This window comes from Mustela lutreola, chromosome 2 (genome assembly GCF_030435805.1).
Source record: "Mustela lutreola isolate mMusLut2 chromosome 2, mMusLut2.pri, whole genome shotgun sequence".
NCBI lineage: Eukaryota > Metazoa > Chordata > Mammalia > Carnivora > Mustelidae > Mustela > Mustela lutreola.
Window position 1 is genome coordinate 164807118 of NC_081291.1, and position 27243 is coordinate 164834360.

Here is a 27243-nt window from a genome sequence, read left to right on the forward strand (position 1 = left end):
ATATACAACTACAGGTTGAGGTGAATAAAGTCAAGGATTGTTCCTTGGGCATTAAAAAAAAGCATATGTCATTAAAAGATAAATGTTTCCATTGAATAAACAAAAAGAATATATCCAGGGAAGCATTTCAAATTAAAAGATCTACAAAGAACAACGAAGTTTGTGACTGAAAGCTTCTGAGAAGACTTCTTGCCCGCTGGTAAGTACATTTTTTATTGAAAGCCTTCTTATCAGCATTTAGCTCAAGTATAAACATCTGATTATGGCCACCACCTGTCTCTACAGGAGTATTCTCATTTCTCAATAAACCTGCTTTCGTGCCCTCTGTCCTAGTCAAACATATGCCTGGTGACTTTCTCAACAAGGTGATTTCCTTCTAGTTTATTTCCAGCCCAGTAGTGGTAGAACACCCTGTTCGCCCGCAGTGAAACTCTACTCCCCTGAAAAGGAGTCTCCAGATACTTCCCCTTCAGGGAAGTGAAATGAACCATGATCTTGCTTAACCTGCACCTTCAATCCTTATTTTCACTATTCTTTAAAGCAGTCGCTCTATTCTTTCAGAGTTTTTTTTTTTTTTTTAGTGGCAACTTCATATTTACATTACTCTGCCTAGAAGGCATGTGAGGCTTTTCCTGATATTGACCTCAGCTAATTAGCATGACACATGCCTGGCTAACTAGTTCTTTGGATCAGTGTTTGGTATGGGAGAGGCAGTGGCTGACAGGAAAGATTAGGGGCCAAGGTTTCCACAGCAGCTTCCCCTTCTTACCAAAGCCTAAATTGGGAAAAGCCTTTCTCTTCCAAAGTGAAGAAAAAATAATGTCAAACATAACAATGGCTTGAAGAGTAAAGGGAAAAAGATGAAAACTCAAACGGCTATACTTTTTCCCCCCTAAACCCAATTCTTTGGTGCACTGAAGAGGGATGGGTGGGAAATGACCCCTGCAGGGGAGGTGTCCCTGACCAACACTTGGGTCAGGTTAAAGGAAAAAGGTCCTGGCCAAACTATGGCTCTTGGGTTCATAGTGCTTTATTTAGCAGAGCCCTTCAGTGAGTTTGGGATCTGCAATGGAGACAAACTGCTTCTCATGAATTAACAAAAATTTAGAGAGTGGAAGAGGCCAGCATTTGGGGTAGGGAGTAGCCAAGAACATGGTGATAAACCAGGCCTAAAAGGTAGTGTCGCCATCTTGAAATTTCCCCTAGTGGGGAATAGCTAATAAGTAGTTATGACAGCATTGCCTAGATCTCCACTTTAATCTATCACCTACCCTGCTCTGCTCTGTAATTCCCTTATGTCAGTCCAAACCTTCAGGAAAATTCTGCTATATTCAAAGGCATGGTATTCATGGTATTGGAAGATGGGGCCGCTGGTATCCAATGTGGGGCAAATGGGACCAAGAAGAGAGGAGGCAATCAAGAGAAATAAGAGTAATGGTTTGGATAGATAGATGAGAAAAATGCCATCTCTGGAGAATACGAGGTATATCAGGAATACCAGGGGGAGTGAAAGGGAGCAATTTCCCCAAGTAAGAGGATTGAGGTTTTCACTGTTTTATTTGCATACTAAAAAGCCGTCTCTCGGGCACCTGGGTGGCTCGGTTGGTTGGGCAACTGCCTTTGGCTCAGGTCATGGTCTAGGAGTCCCGGGATCGAGTCCCGCATCAGGCTCCCAGCTTCATGGGGAGTCTGCTTCTCCCTCTGACCTTCTCGCCTCTCACGCTCTCTCTCACTGTCTCTCTCTCAAATAAATAAATAAAATCTTTAGGAAAAAAAAAAGAATTAAAAAGCGGTCTCTCTAAAGCTGTAAGCGTTGAGGACATCTGGTTCATACCAGTGTTAAAATAATTAAAACACCTGAGTTATCTGCCAGCCCCATGGTTCCCAACTGTATTTCTCAGACTAGTGAAATTTTAGGGACTGCTGAGGTTGTCATCTTTTTATTGTATTATGCAAAGTATTTTAAAAATGAATTTTCAGGGGCACCTGGGTGGCTCAGTGGGTTAAAGCCTCTGCCTTCGGTTCAGGTCATGATCCTAGGGTCCTGGGATGGAGCCCTGCATCAGGCTCTCTGCTCAGCAGGGAGCCTGCTTCCTCCCTTCTCTGCGGGCTTCTCTGCCTACTTCTGATCTCTGTCTGTCAAATAAATAAATAAAATCTTTAAAAAAATGAGTTTTCACTCTTGTTTTATAAAACAAGAGCTATTTAAACATGTAGACAGGCAAAACGGAAAGGGCATAATTTCATAACAATTGTTAAAAATGTTGTTTTTATCTGGAACGATCTCACACTTTCAACCTACTAAAATATGTATATATATTTTTGTTTTTCTTTTTCTTAAAGGTTTAGTTATTTATTTTAGAGGAGGAGCAGGAAGGGAGCGAGGGAGAGAGAATCCTAAGTGGACTCCACGCTGAGTCAAAGAACCTGACACAAGGCTTGATCCCAGGGCCCTGAGATCATGTCTTCAGCCAAAATCAAGAGCTGGATGCTTAACTGGATGAGCCACCCAGGCGCCCCCAAAAGTATGTATTTTATTTTATTTACCTTTATTTAGTTTTGCAGTTTCCTTCAATCTTTCTTCACTTATTCACTTTTCAAAAACATTAGTAAATGAACATGACTCTGCCCCTGTCCTCAATATCTCAGGCTTTTCTAGGGAAGTCAAGCAGGTGACCCAGCTGCACACAGAGCACCTATGCTTGTGGCAGAGAAACTCACCAAATACTAAGGGCAGAAAGGCCAAGCAACAGTTTAAAAACAGCCCATCTATTTCTAAGCAGAAGTGTAAGAAATACTAAATAAAGGCTGATGTCAGGACTCACTTTGCACCTAACATCTGAATGCCCTTCCCAATGATTTAGGGGAAAACTGACAGTGTACCCCAGAGATCAGGGAGTTTTCCAGGCTATTCATTCTGAGCAAATGACAGGGCTAGGAACACAACTCACTGAGATGGCACCATCTCTGCAGGTCTGTACCGCACATTGGACAGGAAGAGATGAGTGACATGGAATTGGGAGGATTAAAAACTGTCCCTCCCACTTGTCCCCAGTAGAATGGCTCTGCACATGGGCACGCTGCTCACTTCAGGACATCCAACCTGAAGGTCAGCAGGCGACTGGCCAGGGTGAGGGCTGTGCTGCCTTGGCGACCTTTGGTGCCAGCCTGGAGATGGGGAAATTGCTCAGGGAGATGTCTGGGAGTGATGGTGGGCAAACTGGTCCATGCTACTCAATACTACTCCAGGCTACCAGGTTTCTGAGCTCTGGTTCTCACTGAGAGTTAGAGAGGAAGGCATATTGTGGTATCTAAGTCATCTGGTTCTGGAATCTCCCAAGGGAGTAGGGAACGCTGTCACAGTAAGAGATACATATACACATCCATATGGGAAGAAGACCCAGAGGCAGGCACAATGGCAAGTCTTCTCTTTTCTCTGTGACCCAAAGGGGACCATATCAAACGGAAAAATCTACCTATGCATTTTTTCTACATTATATAATCAGAGTATATGTGTCAAAGGGGTAGTTGCTGAAGCAGTCATTTCCTCCCCTTGTCTCACCTCGATTCTTGTCAGAAATAGGTCTAGAACTTTCCCACAATTATCCATCCTTATTTAACATCAAAACCTTCATAGATCAGCTGATGGCTGCAGTTGCAACATCTCTGGCCAGGTCTTGTGGCTTTTCTGAAGCCCAGACGTGTGACAGTAGTACAGAATCACAGGAAGTGACTATTGAACACACACACGCTCTGCAGCTTGCGTCCATTCTCACACATTCCTATTTTAGATTCTGAGCAGCTCTCCCTCCCCAGGAGCTATGAAATAGAAGGGTCTGGCAGAATCATCCAAATGAAATGAGGTTCCTTCTCCCCCAGGGATTAGGCACAGAAGTGCGGTCCTTTCCCTCCGCCACCCCAGAAATATTGAGTTTCCTAGAGAAAGGCCCAGCAGGGGGCCAGGAGCCACAGAAGGTGCAGGGAACCCGCCCCTCTGCAAAGCCCTGAAATGCCAGGGGACCAGGCCAGGGAAGGTGCGAGATGAACCAGAGTTGTCCCCGAGGCCGGTTTGCGAGAGGATGCCGCAGCCTCGGGCAGGATACTGATTGCATTGAAGGGGAAAGGGAACGAGGGTCCTCCGGTCCCTGAGGACTTCCGAGGTCAATTCCCAGGGGACCCAAAGCAGCGACGGGGCTCTGAGATCTGGCAAGTTCCTGGGAGTCGAGCGAGGAGAGCGAGTGTCTTACCTGGCCAGGCTGGCTGGTGTAGTTGAAGGAGTAGATGTTCTCGGTGCTGAGGCTCACCACCCCGCTGTAGACGCGATCAAAATCGGCGCCCCTGGCGGGGTCGCGGGGGTCGCGGCGTGGGAGGGGTTGCGCGGGTCGCGGGGGTGCCGCCGCCCGCAGGAGCCAGGGTAGCAGCGCGCAAAGCAGCGCGAGCCGCGGGCAGCTCCGCATGGTGGGCGCCGCGCCCCTGCTACCAAGCAGAGCCTCCCTGGCGAGCGAGCGAGCGCAGAGCGGGTCCTTGCAAAGCCCCCCGGCGGGCCTGGGCGCCGGCTTCAGCGCAGCGCGGGTGATGCCTGGCAAGCCCCGCCGGCGAGTGATGGCAATCAGCCGGCGAAGACCCGATCAAATATTGATGCAGCCGCCTGGGGTCTCCGCGGGAGGTCGCGGGCCAGGGGTAGCGGGGGCGGAGGGTACGGGGGCCTGGGGCTGCTGCTTAGCTCTCCCGCTTCCAAGTCCCGTTCCTCCCCCTTTTCTCATTTCTGATAATCCCCCACTTACCCAGCCAGAATTTCAACAGATTTAGTCCTTAATCAATCTCAAAAAAATAATAATAAATAATAAATTTTAAAAGGCATTAGAGACATTAAGGAAAGAAATAGTTACTAGTCTTAAGAGTCAACCTGATAAGCCACGAAGCAGGAAATACAGTCTGTTTCAAGTAAATGTGCACCGACTGCAAGCGAAGAAAGAGAAAGCAACAGAGCCTGTCCCCAAAGAGGGTGCACGAGTTTGCTTTTCCTGTCTGCTACCTGCAGAGAACTCCCGCCCGTTTGAATGATGGTTATTAACTCTCACGTCTCCCTTCACTAACAGAACCCCTTCCCAGACACCTGTTTTATTTCTTTATCATCTTCTATTCTCAGGGAGAGCCTCACACTATCGCTTTCTCTCTCCCTCGCTGTTTGTGTACCTATTGCATATGTACAGTCATAAAGACAATGAAGAGATAGGGTAAAGAAGACAATTTCCAACACGCCTGAAATCTGGTCCCGGAAGTTGTCAAGGTCTCCGAGAAGCTGGTTTTCTGCAGAGGGTTACTTTCCGTCTGAGCCAACTTCTTGCCTTCTTCACTTCTGCGAGGACTTCTTAGATCCTGGGAGAATCCCTGGGGTTCTGAATTCTTTTTCAAAAGAGAGAAACTAGGGGTCATTATAAGGAGCTATTCTTCTGGCAGAACTTAGGGGATTTGATTTAAACAGCTGGAGAGACAGATAAAGGGTGAGGTGGGAAGAGGATCCCTGGGAAGTCCTTAGGGAACATCAAACAATCACTGTTCAGGCGCAGAAGAGAACTCACTGTCTTATTTCAGCTTCAAGTTATTTGTAAACTAGAAAGTAATAAAATTGAATTCGGTCTGAAGGAACATTTAAAGAGAAGCCAGAAGAAGAAAAGATCATGTTCAAAGAATTAAGTTACAGATTAAAATCCTAGCATTTACCATTCAAAGGGAGGGTTTGATTTGTTTAGTTATTTTAGAGAGAAAGAGAGAGAGAACGCACACAAGAGGGAGGTAGGGCAGTGGGTGAGGGAGACAGAGAATCTCAAGCTGGCTCCACACCAAGCCCTGAGTTTCACTCGGGGACTGGATCTTATGCCCCTGAGATCATGACCTGAGCCAACACCAACAGTTTGAGGCATAACGGACTGAACCACCCAGGCACCCCAAGTTGTTTTTGTTGTTTTTAACCTCACTGAATTCCTGTAATTTATTAAAATATCACAAATGAGTTCAACACATTTGGTATAATGTTTCATAACTGTGCAATTAGAAAATAATACTAAAGGAAGATTAAGTTAGAGAGTACTTATTAGGACAATTTTCACTTTTAAAAAAATGTTCTTGAAAATGTATGGGCATAAGGACAAAAATACAAATTCAAAGAGGAGTCTGGGGGTAGAGTTTAAAGTGCTACTCATTGTTTTGAGAAATATGATAATTTCATCCAGACATTGAACTGCTGTATTTAGAGTGTCTGTATCTCTTTTCAGAATTTAACAAAATTTAATAAACTTGACGTTCATCAAGTCCTTCAAGTTTAGCTGGCCTGGCCCGTTCAAGCACTCTCTACAGCTATAGGATCATGCAGTCCTACTCAGCACATAGGAGATGAGGAACTGGCTTTAGCACAAGGTAACTCCTTCTTTTGCGGGCAAATGTCTCATTACTAGAACGGTATTTCACATTCTAAATTGAAATCTGCCTCTCTTTCACTCACTGGCATGGGTTCTGCCCTCTGGAGCCATAGGAATAAACTTAATCCTTCTTCCACATGACAGCCTTGTGGGTATTTGAAGGAGCTATGACCCTAACTTTAAGCATTGAAATTAGAAGTGATTAGAACAGATCCTTTATCTTAGCAAAGAAGCCAAAACATTTATCTTAAAGCCATTATAGATGACATATATATAATTTGAATTATATATTACAAATTATACTATGATCTAATCCTCATTCCATTGAATGGCCTTGGGTAATTAACCTCTCAGGATCACAAGGTTGCTGTAAAGATGGGGGGAGGGTCAGAAGAATGTTTTTGAAATTATATTAGAAAGTTTACACGTTGTATGACTAAATATTATTATTGTATGACTCCTAGTTCAACAGCTAAAAAGTTAAATACGGTTCAGCAATCAGACTTGTAGAATATCTACAATGCCAAGCTTCCACTGTGACAGGCTGAATATATGAACAGTCAATGACCAGACTATATATGATAATAGACCTCTGACCCCAAACTCTACAGCACCTGGTCTAGGAAGACAAACCACAATCTTTGCAGCAAATGGCCCAGAATGATCAGGACTTGGTCAGTGACTGCCGAGTTCCCCAATTTTTGCCTCTGCTCCCAACTCAAGATTCATCAGAGGAAGCCAAATATATTTTGTGAACCATAAAAATGCCCCACTTCTAGTTAGTCTGCTTGCAGCTTCTCTGTACCACCAAGATACAATCAGAGTATTCTGAAACCTTGCCTTTTCTTCATTATAAAGCATTCCCAGTCCCCTGCCTGTCTTTGAGTCTTGGTCAAGCAGAGGAGATGGTTGCTTGCTATAGCAAGCCACCTCTGCATGAGGAAATCTGTTGCCATTTGAATGGCTCCAGCCTTTACCCAGGTGCGATACTCACCAAGGGCCTCTGGGCCTTACAGCTCACTTGTTGGGTATGCGTTGACATGGTAAGTGAACACCATGTCAGAGCTTGGCTTTTTTTTTGCTTCTGAGTTTTTTGGCTATCTCATCTCAGTTTGATATCTGGGTTTTGTTGTTGGTTTCCATTTGTTTGGCATCTTTGGTGGAGTTCAGCTATTCCTTTTCAGCCATCTTTGCTCTCTTTCCTGCTTCTGTTTTGTGTTCTATTTTCCAAAAATATTGGCTGTCATAGAGCAGAACACTGGACCAGCCTTCTTTTGGGCAAACTTTGCTTTGGATCACCTATAAAACTAGGCTATCCTTTGTTTCCATTGTTTTGTCCTTAGAGTTTGGCTTTGATTCCCAGAGAACATTCTCTCTGGTTTTCCACCTGCTCGCAGGTATAGGTTGTTGGGTCTACATTTGGAGGCAGCTCCCTTCAAGCTGGAGTCTCAAGACTCAAAGTACACAAGCATCACTTTCAGCTGCCAGCTCTGACAGTCTCGGCTAAGTTTAATTCTTTTCCTTTTCGAGAAGCTTCACTTCTTATATGTACACTCATTACAATTCTAATTTTTGCACCTTCTTATATGTACACTCATTACAATTCTAATTTTTGCACCTATATGTTTCAAATGACAAAATTTCACCAAGGATGACCTGGGCCTTAAATGACCATTGTGGAATATCGGCCTTGACCAAAATTGTTTATTTGACAGATGCTTTAAAAAACAAAAAGAATAAAGATTTCTCAGATCCAATGGACCCCATTTTTTGAGTGGTTTGCAGAGGACTTCAAATGAAATTATGTTAAAAATTCACTTACTAAAATATTCTTTGGTCAAAACTAATGAGAAATTTGGCAAGCTTAACCTATAATCTAGATTCATTTAGATAGTAAGTCCTCCCCCTCCAAGTCCTTCAGTTACTTTCCTGTGGCCAGCTCTCTCCCTTCCCCCTTATTCTTCTGAAGTCCCTCCTTCTGCACCTCTTCCTTCCTTTTCCCCTGTTCAGATGCCCTATCTTTTCCCAGCAACTCTCTAAAGCCTCCAAATGCTAGTTGACTCCAATAGTCTATCCCTCCCATAAGCCAGGTATGCAGGTGTCTGTAGAATTTAAACTTTGAATCTGAGACGAATTAAGAGCTACAATGAATGATTTCCCTAAACCCAAGCAAGACTAGCGAAGACTCATAGAAGAATTTGTAATCCTTTGGATGCACATGACCCAGAGTTGCCTGACCTGTATCAACTTGCATGCATGTTGATCAGAACCTCAGATGCTAAATCCTGGATGACAAAAGCCGATTGGATCAACCTGGAAAGCGACCTGAGGATCTCTCTTTCCATGAAAAACCTTCGGGTCAGAAAAAGGCCAGAAAAAGAAGTCTAAGTCTTCCAAGAGCCAAACCCAAAACATTTCAAATAAAAGTTGATTGGATCATAATTTAATCATGCAAACAAATAAAAAGATGAAACTATAGGAGATTTAGGGACAAACAGAAAATATCTCCCAACAACACTAACTGTTCTACATTAAACCCTGCCATCTTTGTTCAATCTCTTCCTTGGTGTAAGCATAGAACAAAAGTGTAAGTATTTCAAACAACTCACAGATTTGTCCCTATCTCCCAGCACTGAGCTACAACTTTTGGATCCTTGATTGACATCTCTTCTTCCTCTGTGATACCGCATCTACAAATTTATTAGGGAGAGATCTACTTAGCAAATAGTGCTGAAATACTAAATGCACACCAGAGGGACTATTTCTTGAGGTTTCAGAGGATGTATCAATTCCTAATCAACTTGTGTCTGCTTCGTATAAAACTTTCCTTCTCCAGTATACTTGATGTATACTCCAGATACAGATCTTGACATTGTACTTGACTCTTTATGGGCTAAAATCCCCTTTGACATAGGAAAAATAATTGGAACAGCATATATTAAAGTCAATTTAGAGTTTATCAAGTTCTCAAACTTCCCCCAGGTTAGAAGCTAGAGCAAGAAAAGACTCAAATTTATAGTTGAGAGCCTTATATAAAGAGTCCTTTCTCATAAGGTACATGAGCCCTTGTAACATTCCTGTCCTGCCAGTAAAGAAACCAAGTGGACAAGTATATTGATTTGTTTAAGATCTCAGGACACCAATACAATTGTTATCTCTCCTTCTCCATTAATACCTACCCCAAATTCCATCCTGTCATCCATTCTCCCACAAACCACCTCCTTCCCTGTAGTGGATCATTGCTAGTGCCTTTTCTGGATGTATTCCTACACTTAAGAGTCAATATCCTTTTGCCTTCATCTGAGGGGGCAATGATAGACATGGATAGCTAGACCCTAAGGGTTCACTGAAGCCCCTTCCTATTTTTCTTTGGCCTTTAATCAATGACCAAAAGATCCAAATTTCCCTTATGCTTCATTTCTGATGTAATATGTGGGTAATTTCCTACTTTGTTCATAGAAGCCTGTAGCTCTCAGCCTTAACAGAAAAAAGGCATAACATCTCAAAAGAGATAATTACAGTTTTGTCAAAACAAGGTACATTATTTAGGGCATGGGCTATTTGAAGGAGTGAAAAACATTCTCTCATAAAAGGATAAAGACTATCCAAAACTATCCTAGACCCCTCACAAAATTATAACTGAGATGACATCTAGGTCTAATATTTCAGACAAGGGGTGTAATTTTTTTCTGAGATTGTGACACCTCTTTATGAAATGACTAAGGTTTTAGTAAGATCCACTCTCTTCTGGGAGCCCAAGTGTTACACAAGCCTTCTTTAATCTGAAGAAAGGTCCTTGACAGCCCACTTGCCTGGACATCCCTACAAACAACAGAAACGCTTTTGTCTATTTGTGCATGAGTGTTCTGGGGTTTAAAGCCTCGGGGCTTTAAGTCAACTTCATGGACACCGTAAAAACCCCATCACTTACTGTAGCCTCACAACTACTCCAGTTGCAAAGGATAATACCCTCTGTGTTAGGGCAATAGTGCCACTGCAAAACTTCTGTGGAATTAGTTCTAGGTTCCTTGTTTGATTTTATGGTTCCACATGCAGTACTGACTTGACTACCGGTCAAGTCTCCTGGAGAACCCGCAACACCCTGAAGTCCATTGATTAACCTCTTATGGATTTATACCCCTTGTTGCCCTCTCCCTCTTACATTCCTAGCCACTGCTACAATACCCTGAATCCTACCACTCTTTTGCTTTGAAGAAGAGGAACTCCGTAATTGTCTTTCTTCAGTTACGGGACTTTCTGCAAATTGCCTAGCTTTACTGGAGACTCACACTGAGAATCTAGACGTACTATTTGTTCATGGGTGGTACTTCAGAATTGAAACTGGTTATTAGGCTATCTCTAATGGTATCACTTATCTAAACTTTCCTTTGTAGGATAGTCATCTACCTGAGGTAAAGTAAGTGCATATGGCAGAATTCATAATATTTTGCAGAGCTTGTCAATCAGACAAAGTCCTGAGAGTAAATAAACATGCATGCAGATAGCAAGCATGTTTCTGGAGTAGTGCATGATGTTTTAGAAACAAAAAGTTTTCCTTACTTCTGCTGGAACACCAGCAGAAGTGGACAAGTTAAGGAACTTTTAGATACACTTCTACCTTCCAGGGAGATGGATATTTTTTTTTTTAAAGATTTTATTTATTTATTTGACAGACAGAGATCACAAGTAAGCAGAGAGTCAGGCGGAGAGAGAGAAGGGGAAACAGGCTCTCCGCCGAGCAGAGAGCCTGATGTGGGGCTCGATCCAAGGACCCTGGGATCATGACCTGAGCTGAAGGCAGAGGATTTAACCCACTGAGCCACCCAGGTGCCCTGGGAGATGGCTATTGTAAAGACTGAGGCTGATGCTAACAGAGTTAAAGGAAATCCTCCAGCAGATCATTTTGCCAGATAAGCTGCTTTAACCAAGCTTGTGATACTAACTAAAACCCCAAAGGATAAATCTCTAGATTGCCTCAAAGAGGCCATCATTAAATACCCACATTAAACGACTGATTTGGAAATGGAAGAGTGGAAAGACGAAGAATATCCTTCACTGAGATCATCCTTGGCACACTCAACATGGCCATTTGGTGGCACCAGATGATTTCAAATGATTATTAGCTGAATTTCTCCATGAAAAGGCTCATCACAGTAAAGACAAATTGCTTACTATTGGGGTGCCTGGGTGACTCAGTTAAGCATCTGTCTTTGGCTCAAGTCATGATCCCAGTGTCCTGGAATCAAACCCCAAGTCAGGCTCCCTGCTCAGTGGGGAGTTTGCTTCTCCCTTCCTCTCTGCCGTTTCCACTGCTTGTGTGCTCTGGCTCTCTCTATCTCTCCCTGTCAAAAAAATAAATCAAATCTTTAAAAACTTGCTAACAATTTCAAATCAACATTAGTTGGGAAACTTTAAAAAAAGACAGAATGCAACCTGTAAAGATGAGGCATGGTGGGAGCCAAAGTCTCAAAGTCCCTTTAAACACCTTTGGATGAGTTTTATCCAGTTCCCACTCACCACAGCATGGGTTAAGCCATTTCCTTGCTGAAGATCTTTGCTGTAATTTTTTTCAGTCTCTGAAAAGCTGTTTGATTTTATGTTTCAAACCTGGGGTATATCAATTTTTATATCCAATGACCAAGACAGAATTTATATGAATCCTTTTAAAAGAAATTTGTGAATCATTACCCTTTCTCAAAAACTGTATTGTCCTAGCATCCACAAACTTCTGGGAAAAATCAAAAGAACAAATGGCATCCTTAAATTAAAATTAGCCAAACTTTCAGAAATCCTTGATCTCCCTTGGCTAAATGTACTCCCACTAGTCTGTAAGGCCATATGACCCATTCCCTCAGAGATACATTGATTATGTCCCAATGAAATGTTAACAGGAAGGCCCACACATTTAGAAATTTTATGCTTGATATTAGACTCTTCTCTGTAGCATGGAGATGTGGCAAAATATTGCAAGGGAAACATGTACCATACCCATGAGTAAGTAAGTTAAGGCCAGCTTCTCACAACACTTTTAAATAGGCTCTTTATGCGGCACTGGGTGGCGCAGTTCATTTAGCATCCGACTCTTGGTTTCAGCTCAAATCCTGATCTTCTGGGGCATGGGATGGAGCCTTGTACTTGGCTCACTGCTTAGTGGGGAATCTGTTTGAAGACTCTCCCCCTTTATCTCTCGCCCAACTCAGGCATGTTCTCTCTCTCGCTCTGTCTCAAATAAATAACCTTAAATAGGCTCTTGATGATCATCAACCAGGCAATTTCATCTATTGGAAGATACATTGGATAAAACATGCTCTTGAACCTAACTGAAAGGGATCTTATCAGGTATTAACAAATCTTGCCAATATTAAAAAAAATCAATGTCATTAAAAAATCTAAGCAGTTGTAGAAACAAAGTCTATTGACATGAGAGTAAACAGACTGTTTATTCAGAACTTGATATAGGAAAGATTTCAGCCACCATCACCTGCATTAGGCAGAGACTCAAAGATAGGAGAGGAGTAAAAAGACTTATAGTGTAATAAAGGGAAAACTTCAGAAACACTGATTGGAAGTTGGAATGTGGAAGCTGGAATTAGGCTAAGTAGAAGCAGGGCATCTTACGGTTTGGGGAGCTCACCCAGCTTATATTTGGACCATGCAAATAAATCTATATAAACAGCTTTCTTGAGTATAACTGATGATAAACTTCACATATTTAACGTGCACATATCACTTGTGTTATATACATACATATCCATGAAACCATTATCTATATATCCATTACCCTCTAAAGTTTCCTTCCTCCTTTATGTCTCTCTCTTGTTTCCTCTCTGTAACAGATATAGAGCAATTCAGGTTATCTATTTTTTTCTTGAGAAAGCCTTGGTAATTTATGTCTTTCAGGAAAGTTGTCCATTTATCTGTTTTATTAGATTTATTACCATAAGGTTGTTCAAAATACATTCTTTTAGAGTTTGTAGAATATTTCACTGCTCTCACTTCTGATATTGGTCGTTTATAGGTCATTTTCCTGATCAATTTATTTTAGAGGTTCAGCAATTTAATTAATCTTCTCAAAGATCCAACCATCACTGTCATTATTTTTCTTTTATTTTGCCTTTCTCTTTTATTGATTCAGTTTTGATCTTTATATTTTATTTCTTCTTATTACTTTGGATTTAACTTGTTTTTATTTATTTATCTAATTTCTGAAGGTAAAAGCTGAGGCCACTGATTTGAGACTTTCTTTTCTATATAGGCGTTTAGTCTCATGTATTTCTCTTGAAGTACTATTTCTGTTACATTTCACAAATTTTGATATCCTGTATTTTCATTTTCATTTAGTGCAAAATACATTCTGCTTTGATTTCTTGTTTGACTAATGGCTTTTTAAGAGGTGTATTATTTTTTCCCCAAATTTTGAAGGATTTGACAAGAATCATTATGTTACTGATTTCTAATTTGATTGCATTGTAGTCAGAGAACATTCCTAGTATGACTTGAATCTTTCTGATTATAATTGTGGACTTTTAATTTTACATTGCAGTTCCATCAGTTTTTGCTTCATTTATTTTGAAGCTCTCTTATTAAGTGAATAAGTGTTTAGGATTTTTATATTTTTGATTTAATATCCTCTTTGTCATCATGAAACGATTTTTTTTCTTTTTTACCCCTGGAAATATTCTTTTCTCTGAAAACTAGTTCATCTAATACTGATGAAGCCATTTCAACTTCATTTGACCAGTGTTAGCATGACATATCTTTTTATCTTTTACTTTAAACTTCAGTTTTTTTAAAAAAAGATTTTATTTATTTGATAGACAGAGATTACAAGTAGGAAGAGAGGCAGGCAGAGAGAGGAGGAAGAAGGCTCCCCACTGAGCAGAGAGCCCGATGTGGGGCTCGATCCCAGGACCCTGGGATCATGACCTGAGCCGAAGGTAGAGGCTTTAACACACTAAGCCACCCAAGTGCCCCTTTAAACTTCACTTTTTATATTTAATGTAGTTTCTTCTAATAGGAAGCAATTAAAAAAACCTATGCTGATAATCTCTGCCTTTTAACAGGGGTATTTAGACCATTTATATTTAATGTAATGATTGACATGAATCTATCATCTTGCTATTTGTTTTCTATTTCTCCCACCTGGTCTTTGTTTCATTTTTTGTACTTTTTCTGCTTACTTTTAGGCTAGTTAAGTAATTTTTAGTATTTTTAGTATTTAGTATTTTAGTGATGGCTTTAGGGTTTATGATATACATATTTAACTTATTATAGTCTACCGGCAAGTAATATTATACACATAAGGAATAATATAAGAATCTTACAGTAATAGACTTCCATTTTTGTCCTCTGGCCTTTATGTAATTGTTGCCATGCATTTACTTTTACATATATTTTAAATATATGTTTCTGAACAATTTAATGTGTAATTTGTTATGTACACTTATGTACATTACTGATGTAATGTTCATCTTTCTTGTGTTTCGGTTTTGTTAAGATTCTGGAAGGCAAGTTTGTGGGTAAAGATGTGATATAAGGACTGAATTAGCAATATGGACTTACGGAAATTCTCTTCAGATTGCTTCAGTGTCCAATGAATTAGGAAGCAAGACTACTGCCTGAAACTGAGGATAGAGGAAGATATGTTGGATGTGAGAGACGGTATAAAGTTGTCATGTAGAAGGGTAAGAGAAATCAGTGGAGGGGGAAGTTTAATATGGTTTTGGGGCATCTTTAAGGGCACCTGAGTAGCTCAGTGGGTTAGGCCTTGGCCTTTGGCTCAGGTCATGATCTCAGGGTCCTGTGGTCCAGCCTTACACTGGACTCTGCTCAGCGGGGAGCCTGCTTCCACCTCCTTCTCTGTCTCTCTGCCTACTTGTGTGCTCTCTCTCTCTCTGTCAAACAAAAAAATAAATGTGTTAAAAAAAATAAAACTAGTGATTATGAATTGAAAGTCAACATGGTTGGGTGTTTTTCTTCTTTCAGTTTCAGTTGCAAAGGTGTAGGCACTTAGTATGTAGTTTTGCTAAGGCCAGAGTTGTGGTTTTGCCCAGTATTACAGTAATTCAGAGAAGGGCAGGGAGCTGAGGATGTATGTAGGGAATGATTATATTGATTGATCATCAAATATATCTACATCAACTTCCCCAGTCATAGTGGAAACTATTAGAAGGCAGTTCTTAGCATCTAGAAGGTGCTGAATGTATTTGCTGGTCCCTGTATGGATATGTCCTAACAATAGAAAACCAAGGACTAAAGGAAGTTGTCCTATTGGAGCAAATTAGGTCTATTTTCAAATAAAATGCTTGTAAAGTCCTTAACGTGGCCCACACAGCTCTTCCTGTCCTGGCTCTAGCCTTATTAAACCAGCTTTCCTTACACTAAGCTCCCACTGCTCTCTCATCTTCAGATATACTGAACTTCTTCCAGTTCTTTGCACTTGCCACACAGCTTCGCATATATGCCTCCCTCTGCAGGGTTGTTTTATTCTTCCCTGGTAGCTGACTCATCTACTTTTCAGATTTCGAGTAATTCCTACAAATACTCCTATAAATTTAGTATCTAGTATCTTCTAGTACTTGTCACAGTTCTAATTTTACATTGGTGTTGTTGATAGCTGTTTACTACCATGCAGTAAGCTTACTGACCACAGAGATCTTGAGTGTTTCTAGATCCCGGAGGGCCTACTATAGTCAGTCTATGGCACATTGGTAGGCAGTATAAACATTCTTGGAAAAAATAAATAAATAAAGGTGAAAGCAAATAAATGTTGTATGTGAAGCCTGGTGTGGAGAGAGTTCACGAGAAACTGGCTAGTGCCACACGCCTACCCTCCAAAGCCTTGCCCTGAATCCTACACAGAGCACAGTTAAGAAAGACGCACAAAAGCCTTTTCCCACAATTTCTGCCAGCCTGTGGGAGGCGCCTGCGCACTGGCCTCACCGGATATACGCCAGGGAGTGGGGGCGGGGCTCGGGTAGCCTAGGCAACATCCCGGAAGTTGTCGGCTGCGTTATCCTGTGGCGGGCCGGGCAGTTCTGGAGCCTGAAGTTTTAGTGGAGGTGGAGGAGGCCATCGGGAAACGGAAAGGCAGGTTGCGACGAGGTGGCGGGGACCTGCAGCCTGTAGCCCTAGCGCGTCTTAGGGACCGGCCTGCAGGAGGGGAAAACGGTGGTGGCGTCTCCCTTGCGTTCCCTGGGGCTTTAGGCGCCTGGTGGAGGATCCTTAGTGCGGAAAGCGCACCGCGACTCTGTTTTGCGACTGTCTGTGTGTGTCAGGATGAGTGGGTGTGTTAGTGTCTAGCGCGCTCCCCTTAGGTGCACCTTTAGTGTGCGCAGCGCTTTCGGGGAGAGAGCTGAAGTTGGGGGGTACCCTATTGTAGCCATCAAGGAATTTGCAGTGTAGCGGGAGGCAGAATACCCAGGGTACCGGGGGGACAGGGAGTGTCATTTCAGTCGACTGGACGTTCAGAAAAGAGTTTATCAGGAGGAGCCGCCGGAATGAGTTTTGAGGAGTGAGTGGAGGTAAGCGCGTGGAGAAGGGAGCGAAAGTCTGATGGGGTTCCCCGCAGAGCAGAAAGGATGGGTGGAGCAACTTGTGACGGCGAGAGTTAGATGTGTGGGAGGTTGAGAGGAGCAAAGACTGGAAGGGCAGGTCAGCCCTGCCACAAGGAGGGCAGAGGCTCCTAGTGCGTAGCTGAGTTGGAGTCCTCTCTGCAGGGACGAGCTATTAAAATCTTTTGGGGGAAGAAAGTAAAGGGCTGAGAGTTATACTCTGTCCTGATATAGGGACGAAGGATTGATTGCAGCGACAGTTTTTGGAAGGAGGTCCTGTTTCCCTTTGGTCAGTTTTCCACCAGCCAGAGTGGATTTGCTAAATCTCATCATAACTCTCCTTCCCTAAAATCCTCGAGTGGCTTCTGTGGCTTCTTTAGGATAGTGTTCAAATTGCTGTAGCTTAGAAGGCCATGATACGTCCTCTGCCTTTCTCTTTTAACCTCTTTCTAGCCTCTCACCTTTTCAAATTTGCTGGTCAAACTGAACTTCTCAAACCCTTTGTAAATGCTTTTTCTCCCACCAGGAACATTCTTTCCCCCCATTTCTAGCTTTATTCATACTTTAACTCTCAGCTTAAACATTTTGGGAGCAATTACGGGGATGTAGTGGTCTTTTTGTACTGAGTAGAGTAAGTTAGGTATTCACATGACACTGAATTTACTTTTTATTGAGATTACTCATTTTAATTGTGGTCTTCTGATAAACCCCAAGCTCTGTGAGGGTGCAGACTATTTTACTTTATTGTATTTTGTGCCTGGCTCTTGGCAGATGTTTTCAAAATATTTGTTGAAATAATGGATAACGAAGTAGCATATGAGTGAAGGAGTTCAGTTAGGAGAAAGAGCTTGGACGAAGACATTCCTAGTAGAGATGAAGAGGGGACAGATGAGAGAATGAATAAATTCCGGTATCTGATTGGCTAAGAGACAGGAAGGAGTAGCAGATGATGCTAATAACTAAGATTTTAAACTGGAGCAACCAGGAGGATGGTAATTCTGTAAGTTCAGTTGAGTTCAGACATTTACTGAGCATGCCAGTTGTATATCAAGAACTAGAGGTTGGTGGGGAGGGGCATGGATGATAAGCTATATTTTGACTATATTGTATGTGAGATATTTGGGAGATACACACAGAAGGCAGTTGGAAATGAGCATTTGGTATATTGAGGAATAATGTGGATCCTTGATTTGGGGCTCATTTTAACAGTGTGTTTATGTGTTTATGTGCCCAGTGCACTTGTAGCTTTGTTCAAGGGTATGAGTAAGGTCACTGAGGAAAGATGTGAACACCTTTCTTACTTTTTAGTAAGAAAGTGAAAGTAAGAAAGCTCTCCATGAGAGCTTGTACCATATTAGAACTGTTTACTGCTTTATCTCCAATGCCAGTCAGTGTCTGGCATATGATAGCTTATAAAAAACAATTATTGGATGAAGAGAGAGGGTGTCCAGTGTAAAGATAAGAGGGTTGAGGTAGAACTGCGTGAAGTTTTTGATTATGTGGTATCTGAGCCTGCAAAAAAAAGGGGAGGTGAATAGGAGAGAAACTGAGAGAAAAAGTGTCATGGAAACCAAGGGAGGGGAGGGCTTCCAGCAGTGGGAGTCTTTAGTGTTGGAAAAGGCTTGAGAAGAGGTAAGAAGGCACCAACAATTTACAGTTAAGAAAGTATTAATATTTTAGATTTTCTCCAAACAGGCCTAGATTTTCTGGGCTATGCTGATTTTGTACTCCTTAGTACTAAAAATCATCAGAATATCTCTATAGTCTTGCATTTCAGCATATGAACTACAGCTCCCCTACAATATCTGATATCTGTAAATGACTCAAAATTCCTTTTTTAGACCACAAAGTCTGATCCTGGGTTAAGAAAAATATGCCCACTTGTATTGCTGATGTTCAAGAGAACACTTTTCAGTGCAAGGGTTGTTCCTACATTACAGCTTAGTTCTCCCTTTGTGATCTTAGCACACACAGGCTGGAATTGAGAGTTGGCTAACATATTAGTCTCCTATACTGTATAACAAATTATCACAAACCTAGTGACTTAAAACAATACTCATTATCTCACAGTTTCTGTGAGGCAGGAATTTGGGCATGGTTTAGCTTGGTAGAGTGCTTACGGTCTCACAAAGTTAGGATTAATGTGTTGGTGGTCTGTGTTCTCATCTAGAACCCAGCTTGGGAAAAGTCTGCTTCCAGGCTCACCTCACTTAGGTTATTGGCAGAATTTATTTTCCTGTGGCTGTATGCCATAGGAGTCTTTTTATTGACTTCTCTGCTCGGGGCTGTCCACAGTTGTCAGAGTTCTCTGCCATATGGCAGTCACAAGTGGCAGTTGGCTTCTTTAGAGCCAGCAGGAGAGACTCTCTTGCTCTACTTTCGTAAGACAGAGACTTGTGTGACGTAATGTAATCACAGGAATGACATCTCCTCACATTTGCCTTGTTTTATTGGATAAAACAAATCACAGTGGGAAAAAACCCCGAGTAAGTCATAGATTCTGTCCAGACTCAAGAGTAAGAAGGGATCATATGATGGCATTATTCATTGCAGGTCGTCTTAAGAGTAACCACAGCCAGCTTTGCTAGCCTAAATTGAAGTTAAAAAAAAAAAAAAAAAAAGAAAAAGAGAACAGTAGTAGACTCTTGTAGTCCATTCAGACTTCCATAACAAAATACCGGAGACTAGGTAGCTTATAAATGAGAAAGTTTTTTCTCACGGTTCTGGAGGCTGTGAAGTCCAGGATCAAGTCTCCAAAATGTTCATGTTCTAGTAAGGGCCCTCTTCCTGGTTCATAGCCACCACCTTCTTGCTGTGTCCTCACATGGTGAATGGGGTTAGGGATCTGTGGAGCCCCTTTTATGACAGCACTAGACCTATTCATGAGGGCTCTTCCTCCCAAGGCCCCATTTCCCAAAGGCCCTACCTCCTACTGCCATCACTTTTGGGGCTTGGGATTCAACATGAATTTTGGGGGAACACATTCAGACCATAGCATCTACCTTCATTTCATTGCAGTTTTTGTCAGTGAATATGGTTTTTTTGGGGGATGTTACGTTTTCTTGTGCTAAAATTGAGACCTGTTCACATTGCCACAAGTAATACTCAGGCATTTGTTCAGTTGTTTGTATTAAATTTCCACATCTCTTTGCTCAAGAAAAGTTCTTTTTTTTTAAAAAAAGATTTTTATTTATTTATTTGAGACAGAGACAGTGAGAGAGAACATGAGCGATGAGAAGGTCAGAGGGAGAAGCAGACTCCCCATGATGCTGGGAGCCCGATGCGGGACTCGATCCTAGGACTCCAGGATCATGACCTGAGCCGAAGGCAGTCGTCCAACCAACTGGGCCACCCAGGCGCCCCAAGAAAAGTTCTGTTTGGATAATTATGTTTATCATGAGAAGTCACCATTAGTGTACAAATGGCTATGATTTAAAAAAAATGCTTTTCCTAAATTTCTGATACTGTTATATTGAGGGCCTCACCAATGAAAGAAGTATATGGGCCACCTTTTGACTGCTCATAAGCTTTTGCATCTGTCAGACTCATGGTTGGTTTTTCAGAATTGAGGCTGGTAGAATTTAAGCTTCTGAATAAGTATAGTATTTTAAATAATATAACTTGAAATGAATTATTTTAAGAGTAAAATGGATTCATTGTAGAAAACCTGGAAAATCTAGAACAAGCCAGAGATTACTCAGAATTAGTGCCATAGTGCCATTTTCTAGGAAGTACATTACATTTAGTGAGACCTGTGTTTTTGTTTTTTTCCCAAAAAAGGTGGGTTTATTAAAGCATGGGGACAGAACTCGTGGGCAAAAAAGCTGCTGCTGCGTCAGACCTGATTTTGAATGTCACCTCCCACCTGCCCATTATTATTTGTGTGACTTTGAGCAATATATGTGCTTAATCTTTCTAAGTCCCATTTTTCTCATTTGGGAAAGGACTAATAGTTGACACCATTAACACCAGTTAATGACACCATCGTCATTAATCCTAATTAGAACTTAGTATATTCTAGGTAGGGGTTTTCAGCAACTTTTCTATTTAATTAGTTCCATTTTACAATTTCTGGCAAAGTTGGGATGTGAGCCCAGACAGTCTGGTTTCAGTCTGTATTCTTAACCACTGTGCTGTATTGTCTCTCGAGACAGAATGTACCTCATAGGGTTGTGGGATTAAATGTGAAATGCTTAGCATAAATAAATGCTTATTAATAGTGTATGTATCTTAACATCATTGAGAATATACTATACTTGAAGTTCTATATTCTACTTTTTACACTTAATTTTATGTTTTGTTGTATCATTAAACTTTTTTCTTAATACAATTTTAATGGGTATATAATTCATCCAACAGATTTAGTGACATTTTATTATTCTCTTATTTCTGCAGAGTAAACTGAAGAGTAGGTTAGAGAGTGAAATACATTAGAAACTATTTCTGAACAACTGGTATATTTTTCCATATCTTTTTAATAACAGCTTTATTAAGATATAACTTATATACCATGAAATTTACCCCTTAGAAGTCTGTAGTTCAGAGCTTTTAAATAAATTTACAGAGTTGTGCATTGATTGACTACTCTTTAGAACATTTTCATCACCTCAAAAAGAAACCCCGTACCCATTAGCAGTTAATCTCCATTCCCTCCTCCTTTCAGACCCTGCCAACTGCTTGTCTCTTTTTTGTCTCTATGGATTTGCCTATCCTGGACATTTTGTGTAAATAGAATCATATATATACAATATATGGCCTTTGGTGTCTGGCTTCTTAACCATAATATTCTCAAGGTTCCTATGCCATGTTATAGCGTATATCAGTACTTCATTCCTTATATTGCTAAGTAATATTCCATTGTATGGATGCACCGTATTTTATTTATCCATTCAGCAGCTGGTAGACATTTGGGATTTTTCCGCTTTTTGTCTATTAAGAATATAATGTTGCTATGAACATTCATGTGCAAGTTTTGTATTGGCATAAGTTTTGAATTCTTGGACATATACCTAGGACTAGAATTGTGGTAACTGTGGTAACTTTTTCCAGAAGCTACTGAACTGTTTTCCAAAGTGGCCATGCTATTTTGCATTCCTACTAACAATACAAGAGTATTCGTTTCTCTGCATTCTCACCAACTCTTGTTATTTCCACCCTTTTGTTTATAATCATTCTAGTGGGTTTGCAGTGGTATGTCATTGTGGTTTTGATTTGCATTTCTCTAATGACTAATGATGCTGATCATTTTTTCATGTGCTTATTGCCCAATTTTAGTACCTTCTTTGGAGAAATGTTTATTCTGCTCCCTTAGCCATTTAAAAATTGGAATATTTGTGTTTTTCTTGGTGAGTTTTAAGTTTCTTTTATATATCCTGGATCCAAGCTTTTATCAGATGGGACTTGCAAATATTTTCTCCCATTCTGTTGGTTGTCATGTCATTTTCTTGATGGTATTTTCTAAAGCACAAAAGTTTTAAATTTTGATGGAGTCTATTTTTTCCTTCGGTTTCTTGTGCTTTTAGTGTTATATCTAAGAAACCACTGCTTCATGAAGATTTATGCTTCTGTTTTCTATTTTGAGTTTTATGCTTTTAGCTCTTAAAATGAAATTGGTGATTTATTTTTAGTTAATTTTTATGTATATTGTGAGGTAAAGGTCTTAATTCATTCTTTTTTATATGGATCTCCTGTTGTCCCAGCACCATTTATTGAAAAGACTATCCTTTCCCTATTGAATTGTTTCTTGGCACCTCTGCTGAAAATAAACTGACCATACATGTGATGAGCACTGGGTGTTATACACAACTGATAAATTATTGAACACTACATCTGAAACTAATGATGTATTATGTATTGGCTAATTGAATTTAAATAAAGAATTAAAAAAAAAAGAGAGAAACTGACCATAAATGTAAGGGTTTGTGTTGGATTTTTAGTTCTATCCTCTTCTGTATCTTTTATTTATTTATTTGTTTATTTTAAAAATTATTTAATTTATGTATTTGAGAGAGAGAGTACATGCAGGGGAAAGGGACAGTAGGAGAGGGAGAAGCAGACTCCCCACTGAGCACCCTGACAGGGTCCTTGATCCTAGGACCCTGAGATCATGACCAAAGCTGAAGGAAGATGGTTAACTGACGGAGCCACCCAGGTGCTCTGTTTGTTTGTTAAAAAAAAAAAAAAAAAAAAGATATTCCTATTTATTTGAGAGTGCACACTTATGAGTGGGGGGAGGGGCAGAAGATGAGAATCTTCAAGAAGACTCCCCGCTGAGAGTATGGCGTCTTAACACAAGGCTCCACCTCTTGACCTGAGATCCTGATCTGAGTGGGAAACCAAGATTTGGTTGCCCAGCCCAACTGAGCCCCAGGCTCTCCCTCTATTCCCTATTTTTTAAAATGGTATTTATGGTTCTGCCACTTCCTGTGTGACCTTCAGGGTTAGTTAAATTCTTTGTCCCTTAGCTTTCTCATCTGTAAAATGAGTAATAAATAGTAAATACTTAATGGGCTTATCCTTAAGATTAAAGGAAATACTGTGTGGAAGAAGTTACTAAGAACAGTACCTTAATTCTGTTAGCTAATGCAGTCATTACCACCTCCACTGTCCTCATTACCATCACCATAAGACAATTGTTATTCTCCAACTCAAATGTGACTTATTGCTTTTGCTGGATTGTAAACCCTGAAAATAGAGAACATGTTTGAAGAGTCAATGTGATTGATAAGACAAAGCAAAGAGGACTAAGGAGAACCTCTTGAAAATCCTTGAATTTGGATTTTTTTTTAATTACTTAATCATTTTTTAAAAGTGTGCTTAAGGAAGATCTTACTGTCCTTATTTTAGGATAATTTGGAAAAAGGGGGTCCGCTGGAAAGTTCTGTAACTATTTAGGTGTGTAATGAAATTTTGGAATGGGACTCATATGTATGTGTTGCTTGTTAAAAGTCACATCCATGTTTTGTAAAATCCTAGTGTACAGGAACTATGAGTCTTATTCTAATTTTGGGTAATATTTAGTCCAGTGTCCTTAGCATTGCTATTTTAAGAGTGCCAAGCAAATGTTAGCAATTTTCACATGCCAGTTTAGTATCGGCAGTCACCCTCCCTTAGTACTGTGTGGGAATATACTAGAATGATATAACTCATTTGTCTCTAAAATATAGCCCCTTTTATTTTAGGTAAACACATATATATCTATGGTAGTAATTTTCAGTAATAGGATGCTCAACAAAGAACTCCAACTCTTGGCCTTTTTCCTTTTGCTTTCAGACTGTTAGCCTGTGACTGACATTTTCTCTGTTAATTGTGAGGTTTGTAACTGATGACAAGCTTACACCTCCTGTCCTAGCTCTGATCTTTATCATAATTTGTATTCCTGGAGTTCTTTATTAAGCAAATAAATATAAGCTATTAACTTGAAACCTGTTTTATCATGGTTATCAGTATAGCTTTCTAATTGTGAAGTAAAAGAACCAAGTATTTTGGAAGACTGTTCCTTTCATTATGCTTAAAATTTTCTTCTGACACTTTAAAGTTTATTTTCCTAGATGTCTTTGTCCCCATCCAGAGATACTTAATTACCACTTTTTCTTGTATTTTAAAAATTTGATATGATTATTACTTCTAGATGTCACTTGTCAGAGTGAACCGTTATGGTCCTCGGGGAGGAGGAAGGAAAGTGCTGAAGGTGAAGAAGAAGAAAGCATCTGTGAAGCAAGAATGGGATGTAAGTCTAGATGGGTTAATAAACCTGTAAGATTGCTCTGGGGGAATAGATGTGATGACATGGCCCTGGTCACTCGAGACAGTGCTCTGAACGTGATAGGGTGGAATGGATTTCTGGGCGAGTCATATCCCAGGTCTTGGAAGGACACAAGTCAAGGTCATACATAACCTATACCTCTTTTGTAGAGGGAATCTTAAGAAGGTGGGGAGTATGTTTTTAAGAAGTCCCACTTTTTAAATGTTGAGAACTTACTGCTTTAAGGCAACTGGAGCTACTCTGTGAAATCTGAATTTTAAGATTTGCCCATAGCAACCAGTGATATCATACTCATATGAGTGGCATTTTGGATTGAGAAAGCGGGTGGTTCTTGCTCTCTTACTCCTTGAATTGTTTGTTTTTTTATCTCCAGAAGCTGGTCAGTTTCAGTACAAAGGTTTTCTTAAGATACAGGACAGGACAAGTCTCAAGTACCTGGGACATATGACTCCCAGCTCCCACTCTGATTACTGTTCAGTATTATCAAGAGCATCTTTATTTTTACAGCATGGTACTTTAGTTTGAACTGTGACACTTCAGGTGCCTTTTCTTTCTGTTTTGGAAAGCAGCTAGTCAGGGACTACTTGGGATCTCAGGGATTCTTTTGGACTTGGAAACTACTGGGAAAACTGACAGCTTTTTTGAAGGGGCTCAGGGGGACTTACTTATGTTTATATTGCTTTGTTGTCCTCTGATTGGCTATAAAATATTATAAGGGTGTGATTCTAAAACAATGAAACTGATTAAAAGAAAAATAATGCATTTGATAACTTAGAAGTTATCCACTTCAGAGTGGTTACTGTGGGAGTTTAGTATTTATTCTGATTTGCTGCTATTGCTCAAAACATAATTGAAACCCACCATTTGAAATTGCATTTTCCTCATTTGCTTTTCATTATCGCCAGTGTTGGAAAAGTCTGTTTTTTGTAGACAAACTTGGAAGTAGTTTTAAGTCATTTGGAGTAAATGGTAAATGAAGGAGGAGAGATCAAACTGGATAATACTGTTTTGATAAAAATAGTGAGATGGTTTTTGAAATAGCATGTAAATTATATTTAAAGGCGATTTCAGAAGAAAATCATTTTAAGCAGTAGTACTATTAATGACATTATATTTCTCCCATGAGAACTAAGTCCAGGCATATCCCCAATATGCTTGAATTTTATTTTGATTATTAAAAATCTCAAGGTCTTATGGTTATATCTTGTGCTTTTCTAAATTAATATGAAAGGAGTAACAGTTTTAGTATAGAAAACTCTTGAGCTAAGTATAAACTATGGCCAAAAAGTTAAGTCTTTGAATATATCAGAAGCTATTTCACCAGATCCAATTCTCTTATATCTGTTGGATGTAGAACTAACTTGTTTTATTTCCAGCCTTACCGAATCTTTGTAACAAAATGACTGAAGTCACTTTTGAGAGGCCAAATTGTAGGGCAGTTACTTCAAGCTGTGTAGGCTGTGCATTACACAATCCCAGTGGTAGCTCCTGGAGTTGTGGGGTGTGGTAGACCTGCCCTATTGGTTTAGTGCCTTTTTACATTTTTCACATTTTATGAAATTATACAGTGCCCTCAAACTTTATCTCTTATTATGTATGATACATTCTATGCTCAAGTTGTTTGCATGCACACAAATTTAACCTCTCTATAGTGATCACAGTTTATCTTTTAGGAATCTTTAGAGGTACCTCATTCCTTGGAATGCAGTTTGAAAACTAGTTTAAACTTACTCATTTTGGATTACATAACTACCCTGTTTTATTCATTGTTTTAATATAATATATACTTGCTTGGTAAATTTAGTGCTTATTTTCTGTAAGATACCTAAAAATAGCCTGTTATGTTTTAATAAGATAACTAAAAAGAATCCATATTAATATTTAAATTGAGAATACTGGTTCCTGGACAGGAAGTCGTTTTCATCCCAGGACTTTTGAATCTGTTTCAACCTTTAAAATCTAGGATGTACTCTTACTTAACCACATATAAATGAACAATGTAAGTTCATAGGTGTGACATAACTCTCTAAAGAATGGGAACAAATATGGTAAGAATTTTGAATAATAAAACTAACATTTTATTTTAATTTAAATAAACACATTTGTTTTATATATTATGTAAAAATAGAAATATTTCATTTCAATTTTAAATAGCAATATTATCTTACTAGAATGTGATGATCAGACAAATCCCTTAACTCTTCAAAGAAAGGTTTCTTGGAGGTTAGCATGCTTAGTTAAGTCCATAATCTTTTATTATTTATTTATTTAAAGATTTTATTTATTTATTTGACACAGAGAGAGAGATCACAAGTAGGCAGAAAGTCAGGCAGAGAGAGAGAGAGAAGCAGGGTCCCTGCTGAGCAGAGAGCCTGATGCGGGGCTCGATCCCAGGACATGATCCCAGATCCTGTCCTGAGCCGACGGCAGTGGCTCAATCCACTGAGCCTCCCAGGCGCCCCAAGTCCATAATCTTTTAACTGAGGCCCATTTGGCATGAGGGAGA

General features: G+C 40.1%; 2 protein-coding genes across 11 annotated transcripts in view; one reads left to right on the plus strand and one right to left on the minus strand.

The window, feature by feature from the left end:
* SIDT1 (SID1 transmembrane family member 1) overlaps positions 1 to 5101 on the minus strand; it is a 98546-nt gene extending 93445 nt beyond the window's left edge. Inside the window, exons 1-2 of one of the 6 annotated variants that reach the window (XM_059164095.1) lie at positions 4907 to 5094; positions 4248 to 4821 (exon numbers count right to left, since the gene is read on the minus strand). In XM_059164095.1, coding sequence (XP_059020078.1) covers positions 4248 to 4457 — 210 coding nt within the window. In that variant the 5' untranslated portion in view covers positions 4458 to 4821; positions 4907 to 5094. Of the gene's footprint in view, positions 1 to 4247 lie in introns of all 6 variants that reach the window. The other 5 variants (XR_009351134.1, XM_059164097.1, XM_059164094.1 and 2 more) reach the window with 5 other exon arrangements.
* A 1205-nt stretch (positions 5102 to 6306) lies between these two features.
* SPICE1 (spindle and centriole associated protein 1) overlaps positions 6307 to 27243 on the plus strand; it is a 63413-nt gene continuing 42476 nt past the window's right edge. For 3 of the 5 annotated variants that reach the window (XM_059164099.1, XM_059164102.1, XM_059164103.1), the window contains exons 1-2: positions 16400 to 16508; positions 24603 to 24701. In XM_059164099.1, the coding sequence (XP_059020082.1) occupies positions 24603 to 24701 (99 nt within the window). In that variant the 5' untranslated portion in view covers positions 16400 to 16508. Of the gene's footprint in view, positions 6418 to 16399; positions 16509 to 16536; positions 16943 to 24602; positions 24702 to 27243 lie in introns of those variants that run through there. The other 2 variants (XM_059164101.1, XM_059164100.1) reach the window with 2 other exon arrangements.